Source organism: Chrysochloris asiatica, unplaced genomic scaffold (assembly GCF_000296735.1).
Source record: "Chrysochloris asiatica unplaced genomic scaffold, ChrAsi1.0 scaffold00045, whole genome shotgun sequence".
Classification (NCBI taxonomy): Eukaryota; Metazoa; Chordata; class Mammalia; order Afrosoricida; family Chrysochloridae; genus Chrysochloris; species Chrysochloris asiatica.
The window spans coordinates 6,974,494-6,984,070 of NW_006408563.1; the positions used below are offsets into that span (position 1 = coordinate 6,974,494).

The window sequence follows — 9,577 nt, forward strand, 5'->3', positions numbered from 1 at the left end:
AAATTGTGAAGATGAATAAACTAAAAGTTCATGTGTTCAATTTGCTAACCTACAAGTAAAAAGAGCTTCTAACAATAGACTGGGGAAGTTTGGCAATTAAAATACATTCTCACTTTAGAGGTGCTAATAGCCCTGGTGTGGTGCTGTAGGATACGCACTGGACTGCTAACATCAAGGTCAGCAGTTCAGACCCACCAGCTGCTCCTCGAACATCCTATACAAGGGTGCTATGAGTAGGAACTGACTTGACAACACTTAACGTAACGTAAGGATAGCTTTTTGAGAAAGGACTTCGATTTGTTTCTAAGTTTGGTAGTCACAATGTATGTTGGGCTGCCGTCTGCATACATGTGTATGTTCTAAAATGTTTACGAATGACTATCATTTTACCAAAGAAGAACAAAGGCATTGAAAAGCAAGACCCATTCCTTCACCATTTTGGATTCATAGGAAGAATTGTATGGTATGCAGTGAACACAAGCATCTAAGACAGTGGGGAAAAGTCCCTTATCTTCCCCCTTGTACAGTCACAAAACATTTTAACCAATTGTGTAATTCCAGAGGAACCCAGACAGGGTCAATTAATACAACACAGCTGTGAGATGGCCAAAACTGATGCGCAAAAGTCCTCCGATTCATAAACAAAAGCCTTCTTTCTATAAATGCACAAGCAGGTTATTACTCTGTTTTCCATTCCATGCCAGCAGATGACATCCTAAAAAGGAAATAAGAGGGACTGGGAAGGCGGGGAACTGCAGAAGCGCTGGTCTATTACCAGAGTCAAATGCATTTTAAAAAGGTAAAAAGCCCAAGGTTTACTTAGCAAAAATACAGACAGAAGAATATCAGAGCGATGAAATGTGTTTGAGGGTGTACGTCTTAAACACTTGAAGCCCGAGACCATGCCAAGTGGTGATGACAACTGTGATAAAAAAGAGGCTCCCAGGTCTGAAGCACCAGCAAAGTGCAGAAGGCTCCGCACACCAACAGACTGAGGTGTACCACCTTGGAAAGAAAAGAGGCCCCTTATATAAATGTATGCACAGAAACTCAGACTTTGTGGGATTTTATTTAGGTAAAGTTCTTAATACACAGCAACAATTAATTCCAAATACAATTTTAAAAATTAACAAGTGAATGTTCCCCCACTCCGGAGGTGGCTTGATGGCACACACAAGAGAAACATCACTGGCAACAGACTGCTCCCTGGCATTGTACTGCACAGGCTTGGACTCCACTCAGTACCAACCCTCCCGCTGGGAGCAAAAAGCACAACGGGCCAGATTACAAATTGTGGACATTCTTTTTTGTAAACCATTTTGTTAAGAAAAAGGTGCATGGACACAAAAGTATGATAAAAATTGCTTTTCCATAGAATTCTGAAGTTGCAAAAGACATTTCCATTTTGATGTGAAAATAAGCTTTTAGTTTTACCAAAAAAAAAAAAAAAAAGATTTATCAAGAGTCATTTATACACAGCTAGGCCCTATTGTTTAATTTGTCAGGTTTTTAAAGAATTATGAGAGTCTCAATTAGAAATAGAAACAAAGATCCACATTACAGTAAACGTCAGGTAATGAGCACAACACGCCTTGGTTAAAAACTCTGTGAGACTTTTGTGCTCTCATATATGGCTGTTGGCTGTGCTCCTGCCATTTGTTGAAATGATGCATGTTTCTGCCACACACACCATATGGAGAAGACCATTTGCACTGAGTGTAGTTTTGAAACAAAGTAGCAAGTTTCAATAATTAAGGTTGTACTTAAATGAACTCCTTTAAATGACACAGAATACTCTGATGGTATTTATTAAACATAGCATATCTTTTCAAGTATCTTCATTTTTTTGAGAAAAAATAAAGCACATTCAATTCACACAGTTGTGCAGTGGTAAGCACAAAACATCAGGTCAGGAACTCTACCATAATTGCCTAGTTATTTGTCTGAAACCAAACACCTAGCCTCACCAACAAAATAAGACTGACCTCAAATCTCTGCCAACTCTAAAAGCCTAGCATTCCAATCACTCATGTGGGGGAAACTATCACCTAATCCCCAAACAGGAGCTTCTGGCCAAATAGACATGGGAAAATCCCCACTCTTCAAGACTTGGTAAGCAGCCACCTATCCACTCCACCATCAAACCTTTTTCAGAGGTAAGACATGCCATACTCTCTCCTCAAGACAAGGAAATAAATGGAGAATAGTATTTAGTGTAGAAAGATCACCTGCTAAAGGAAATTTTAGGGGTGAGGGGGTTAATGCAAACATGTTGATGCCTCCCAAATAGAGAAAAAAATATTTCTTATATTTCCATAATTAACATAAGGCTGCTAGGGAGCACAGCTGTATTACAGACAGCACTGTGAAGATGTAGAAGACATGCTCTCTGGTTGGGGAATAAACCACAGCAGTTGGGGGAAGGGAACAGGGGGATGATGTCTCACCCAGTGCCATTTAAAACACTGCAAAAAGTACTAGGCAGAATTTTGTTCGCCCTTACTCTAAGAGGAGTAGTAGGTGCCTGAGAGAGGCAGAAATCAAGTACCCAAACAAAAAATACTGAGCAAGACATCATAAAAGATTCATATTTGAAACAGTAGGCTGAGCCTCTCAGCTAGATTTGAACACAGTGGCACTATTTTTGTTGAGTTTACAACATTTCAAATACTATTTCCCACTCCACCCCCGAGTCCAAGGGTGGAGCTGTGGGTGAATGCATTGGACTGCAGAGTTGGTTTGAACCACAAGGTTGGCAATTCAAGCTCACCAGCTGATCCTCAGAAACCCTACAGGGTTGCTATGGGTCAGAACGGACTTGACAGCACTTAATAAGAACAACCCCCCTAGTCCTCAAAAAAGAAAACCATGAACCCACAACAAAAGACAGCTATTCTCTTTTTAAAAAAATAATGGACACATGTCAAAAATAAAATTCAGGGGAAATTCCGCTCCTTAAATTAGATTCCCTCTTTTCTGCTAAGTGGTTGCTTACTGGTCAGCAGATTTTAGATTGGGATCATCTTTGCTAAATTAATAATACAACACTGCATGTAAGATTTCTGCATTCATTTGGAATTCTTAATACCATCTTTTAGTTTATAAAAAGATAAATGGGAGAACTTACAATGAAACAGTAAATACCTTACAGACAATTAATAGCATGCAATCTATTAAAAATATCACATACATTAAAAGTCTCCAATTACTGTAGGCCTCGCCCATCATCATTACATAGTCTCCTTCTAAGACACTCTGTAAAATTCAAAACTGTACAAAAATATGCAGAAAGTCCAACAGGTACTGTTTTGAAAGCAAAAACTGCACAAACACAATAGTAAATAACAGAAATTCCTTGCCCATGGACTCCCCACCACATTCTGCAGTGTGGAGTGCACTCCCCAACCCAGCAGACAGCTCCATTTCTGCTGACCTGGCTCCGCCTCCGTGGCCTTCTCTACTGTAGCTGGGAGCTGTGGAAGCTGCGTTGGAGTTTTCAAACAAACTGTTACTTAATAGAAAATGGGGGCATCTGACTTCAAAAACTGCTTTCAATGCTAAGAGGAGGCTAACCAATACAAGCAGAGGTTCATACAGGACTTAAAGGCTCAGGAGACACTCAGGGCCGTAACTTAAGGAAAACAGAAAGCAAGGGATATTGAGATGGTAACTAGTGGAAGGTATACAGAGGCAAGTTAATGAAAGTTAAACCCAGTGCTGTAAAAAAACCTAAAATCAAAATAGCTATGCAGGCAGAGGGGAAGGGCAGGGACAGACTCCATAGTTAGGTGTCAGTTAATTATGAGATGGAAGTTTTGTGTTCAGATCACAAATTCACAAGTAGAACATTAACTTCTGACTATTCCCATTTGGATTATACTCATCACTACACTGTCCACTTTTGAACCAAGTTTCTCTCTCATCTGTGTTATCCAAACTTGAGGCTGACATCTGTGACCTGCAGTTCGTGCCTTTTCCGTCCACTCCACACAGGGAAGTCACCGGGATGGGGAGAGCCTGGCTGGGAGTTGGCCCAGTATCACAGTCTTCATCTACAGAGTGTCAAGTCCTCCTGAGTACTAACACGATGAATAAAGTCATCTGCCGTACAAACACCATGGAATTTGAAACTAATTGTGCAGATGAAAAAATACTTTATTATTTCTCTCAAAGTTATTTTTTATTTATGTGATTGGATACATTTTGGCTTATGAATCTTACCCTTAGTCTGAGCTGTAAGGTTCAAATTCTTACCAGGCACAGTTATTTCAGAGGTCAATCTCATGAAATCAGAAAGAGTATCTATCCACCTTTTCCAGAGCTCAGGCAGTAGCAGGGAACAATGGCCTAATGAACAATTAGTGACATTCAGGGAGTATAGCAGCGAGTCTTATTTTCTGTGACTGTCAAGAGACCTGAAATAACTGGTATTTTCCAAGAGAGAAGGTTTTTCTAACTAGTGAAAGTAGTCAAGGAATAAGGTCAAAAACCCTACCCATCAAAACAGCACCTAAGGCAAGAGTTCAGGATGCCTTTCAGGAGAACACATCTATGGTGTCCCCCCACCCCCACCCCCTTCAGAACTTCTGGAAAGCAGCATCCCACACTGGGAGCATCTGGATATGCTGGCCATTTGTGGCAACACAGCCTCATGGAGCAGCACATTAAATCAAACTGGCACTTGTGTTAACCACCCTCGGAATGTTTGGGAACTTTCACATTTCATCCTCATACTCTAAAAACTGAGAAACATAAAGGGATGCAAGTTGCTTCAGCATCAATTTGTTTGGTTCACTCAAGTGCTGACAGAATGTAGAATTTACAGTGTTAAAGAAGAAGCCATCTGAAACAATTATCAAAATGGTTATGTATGGTATTGAAATGTAGGTTCCCTCCCCCTAATACAAGTTCAAGCAAGTGTGAGGCTAAGGGACCCACCCGTTAGCATAGACACTGAAGAACATCAAATGCCACAGGTTCAGCAGGAGGAGAAATCACAAGAGTGCACAGTATTCCTGAGAAAGATCCCAGATTTTTTCTGAATCATTCTTACTCTGATTTGCTTTAGCTACATAGTTTTGTTATAGCCTTGACATATTCAGAAACAGTCACTTTATTTCAATACAGCATAGTACAAATGATGGCAGGGAGATCCATTTGTTCAGATTCAGTGTTTGTTTTTTTTTTAATACTGGGAGATAAACCAAAGGGGGGGGGGAGTCATTTTTATCATTTGCATCCTTCCTTCATTTCATTGGAGGGGAATCCCTGGAGCTTTCTGACAATCTGGGAAGCCCTGACTATTCCTGTGAGGGAAGAATAGCCTGCTGAGAGCTTTACTCAGAGTAATGCATGATCGACTCAACATAATTTCCAGGAAAGAGCCCAGTCACTCCATTCATAACTCCCTCATACCAACCATCGTCATTCTTCTTGATAACATAAATAATGGCTCCTTCCTGAAAGGACAGCTCATCTTCCTTGTCTTTTGTATAATCATAAATGGCCACAACTAGGAGGGAACAACAAAATAGCACGTTAAAGAGAATATTCCTACACAGACAGACCCAGTATCTAAGAGAAAATCTCTATGTAAGAAAAGATCCACCTTTGCCTGCTTCTGCAGCACTCAAACAGTAACTTTCTAGACCAGGGGTGGGGAAAGTACGGTGGAACCAATTAGTCTGGCCCTGCCAAGGCAACCGCAGATCCAGTCATCACGTTGTTTGTTAAGGGCTGTCAAGTCAGTTTCAACCCATAGTGACCCTGTATAGGGTTCCTGAGCAGTGTGGCCAATGAGCTTGAATTGCCAGCCTTGTGGTTCAAACTAACTTTTCAGTCTAGCACTTTAACCCACAGTACCCCACCAAGACTCCAGCCATCACATTGTTGTTGTTGTTAAGTACTGTGGAGTCGGTTCCAACTCAGAGCAACCCTGTACAGGGCTTCTGAGGCTGTAAATCTTTACGGGAGCAGAAAGCCTCATCTTTCTCCCATAGAACAGCTGGTTGTTTCAAATTGCCGACCTTGAGATTAGCAGCCCCCAATTCGTAAGCAGTATGCTATCAGAGCTCCTAAGCTAATCACATTGTTGTTGTTAAGTGCCATCGAGTCGGTTCCAACCCATAGCCACCCTGTGTAGGGTTTCCAAGGAGCAGCTGGTGAGCTTGAACCGCTGACCTTGCAGTTCAAACAGCTTTTCAGCCTGGCGCATTAATTCACAGAACCATACCAGGACTCGATCACATTAGGCGTGAGTTAATTAAATGCAGGCTAATTTTTAAGTTGATAATTTCATGTTGTGATGTGCCTTGGAGTCGGTTCCGACTCGCAGCGCCCCTGTACAGTGTTTCCACAGTGTTTCCGAGACTGTAAATCTTTACGGGAGCAGAAAGCCTCATCTTTTTCCTGGGGAACAGCTGGTAGTTTCGAACTGCTAACCTTGTGGTTCGCAGCCTGATTTGTAATCACTACGCTATGACCCACAAATGATATAAATTTTGGGAGAAAAAAGTTTCTCAAACCTGTTCTAAACACACCCAAGTACTCCCTCAGCCCCAATATACAGTCCTATTCAATGGAATCCATTGTCAGAGAGGGAAGTTAGGTTCTAAACTGAATACCAATGGTAAAGATGACATTTAGTTAAACATACCCTTCAGTGAGCTCAAGTGTGGCAACAGTAGTGAGGTTGGCCCAGGATCGGGCAGCGTTTCCTTCTGCTGTGCATAATGTCGCTCTGAGTTGGTACCGACTCGATGGCACCTAACAACAACAACAACCCTTCAGCATTCTCAGGGAAAGTAGTTGTTGCTGCTGGTTCAGAGTGATCCAACGCACAACACAAGGAAGCACTGTCTGGTCCTGTACCATCCTCACAACCGTTAGGCTTGAGTCAGCTGTTGATGCCACTGTGCCAATCCATCCATCTCACTGGGGGTCTTCCTCTGTTTTACTGTCCCTCCACTTTACCAAGCATGATATCCTTTCTCCAAGGACTGGTCCCTCCTGATAACATGTCCAAAGTATGAGAGACAAAGTCTCACCATCCTCCCTTCTAAGGAACATTCTGGCTGTTATTTTTTCCAACACAGATAGATTTGCTTTTCTGGCAGGCCAAGGTACCTTCAATATTCTTCTCCACTACAACTCAAATGAATCAGTTCTACTTTGGTGTACCATATTGTTCACAGATTTCACACACACGAGACTACTGAAAATACCACGGCTTGGGTCAGACGCACCCGAGTCCTCAGACTGATATCTCTGCCTAATGCAATACGTTGTTTGACTTCTTGGCTGCTGCTGTGTAAGTGTTGATTGTGGATCCAAACCAAATGAAGTCTTTGACAACTTCAATCTTTACCCCATTTATCATGATGTTATTTACTGGTGCCGTTGATTTTCATTTTCTTTACACTGAGGTACAATCCCTATTGAAGGCTGCAGTCTTGATCTTCATCAGTATTTTAAATCCTCTTCGCTTTCATCAAGCAAGCAAAATTGCATCATATACATATCATTAATAAGTCTTCCTCCAGTCTTAATGCCTTGTTCTTGATATAATTCAGCTTCTCAGATTATGTGCTCACCACACAGATTGAATAAATATAGTGAACGGATACAAGTTTGGTGCACACCTTTCCTGATTTTAAACCATGCAGTATCCCCATGTTCTGTTCCAACGACTGTCTCTTGGTCTATGTACAGATTCCTCACGAGTACAGCTGAATAATAAATATCCCTTCTTTGAAATGTTGTCCATAGCTTGTCATGATCCACACAAGTGAAAGTCTTTGCATGGTCAGTAAAGCATGAGTAAACATCTTTCTGGTATTCTGTGCTTTCAACCAAGATCCAGTTATCTGACATCAGCAATGATATCCCCATTCCCACATCCTCTTCTGAATTCAGCTTGAATTTCTGAGAGTTCTCTGTCGATGTACTGCTGTAGCCATGTGAATTATCTGCAGTTCCTAAATGTCTCACTCTTCTCTACCATCCCTCGCTGCCCTACTCGTTGCAGTAATATGGTACCTCTAGGGGTGGGGGTGTACCTGGTATTTTTAGACTCTTTCTTGATTCTTAATTTCTATAAATACTGCCTTCTACAATAAATCAGCTTGAGATGAAACTGTTACTAAACAAAAACATCAAAATGTGAAGCTATTGCTTCTTGACATATCCTCCCATCTAGGTCTATACACTTCTGAAGGTGGTATTTCCATCTCTGGGTCCCTTTCTAAAAATTTTCTGCTCCCATGGCTGTGCTTCTCAGCCTTGCCTGTACACTGGAATTACCTGAGAGCTTTATGAACTTAGGATGCCTGGGTCCCACTTCAAAGAATTCTGATGTAATAGGCTTGTTAATGTTGTCCATTAAGCACCATTGAGTCAGTTCTGACTCAGCAACTCTATAGGGTTTCTGAGCATGTAAATCTTTGTGGGAGCCAGGATTCCTCTTTCTCCCTTGGAGTGACTAGTGGACTCAAACCACCAACCCGGTGGTTCACAGTCCACTGCTTATCCTACAGAGCCACTATGCTCAATAATCAGCTCGGAGGTGCAGATAAATTCAACTTTTGCTCCTAAAATGACTCTAATATACAGACAGGCTTAATATACAAACCAGGTTGTAAGGTCTGAAATAGCAATTATACACACTAAAAACAAACCAAAAAAGTAATCATAACTTCGGAGCCCCTGTCCCCTAAGGAAAAACTTACTTGGTTTTTGTGTTTTGAAAGTATTATACTTAATAGAAATAAACCAGACCTTAGGGAGCCCACCTGGTAACCAATAAAGCAGGAATGGCCTGGCTCATAAAAGCCCCAAACACTAAAGCTCAAAGCAGGCTCCTGAAAGAGAGAATCCTAGAAATTCCTGAGGAGAGACGTGCAGTGCGCTTCAAGGACCTCTCCAAACCTCAGCTGAGTACCTCTTCATGTTGCCACTTGTCCCTGTCCTGTTACATTACATATAAGTACAGTCCCTGAGTTCTGTGTGAAGTCGCAGCAAATTAACTGCACTCCACAGAGAAAGCAAGGGTGCAACAGGGAAGGGAGGTGGTTCTTCATGCTGATTCTCACTTACAAAATTTTTTTAATTGGGTCTTGCTTTTTTTAACCTAACCCCTGCCTTTTAACTAGGTTGTTTAAACCACTTAAATGCAATTATTTATATGGTGGGTTTTATTCTACCATCTTACTATACTCACATTCTATGTAGCAGCTTCAAAAAGTTCAAGAAAAATTGCGATTAAAAGATAATTAAATTTTCTTCACAACCTTTTTGTGTTGTCATATTTGTCTCATCTGTTTTTTGCGCCTTTTTTCCTGACTTCTTTTGGACTATTTCTTACTCTCTCATTTGTTGTCGTTAAGTGCCATCAAGTAGGTTCCAACCCAAAGCAAGTCTGTATAGGGTTTCCGAGGAGCAGCTGTTGAGCTTGAACCACACTGACCTTGTGGTTCAAAGCGACTTTGCAGTCCAGCACATTAACCCACAGTGCCACATCAGGACTCCTTATCTCATATACTATTATAGGATTAATTATATCTTCGTTTTCTTTGTTTTC

At 41.3% G+C, this 9,577-nt stretch overlaps 1 protein-coding gene across 10 annotated transcripts in view; it reads right to left on the bottom strand.

Moving 5' to 3' along the window:
* Positions 1 to 4,770: 4,770 nt before the first annotated feature.
* Positions 4,771 to 9,577, bottom strand: part of ABI2 (abl-interactor 2) — a 140,172-nt gene continuing 135,365 nt past the window's right edge. For 4 of the 10 annotated variants that reach the window (XM_006861969.1, XM_006861966.1, XM_006861968.1 and 1 more), the window contains one exon: positions 5,337 to 5,512. In XM_006861969.1, coding sequence (XP_006862031.1) covers positions 5,337 to 5,512 — 176 coding nt within the window. Of the gene's footprint in view, positions 5,513 to 9,577 lie in introns of all 10 variants that reach the window. The other 6 variants (XM_006861961.1, XM_006861960.1, XM_006861965.1 and 3 more) reach the window with 4 other exon arrangements.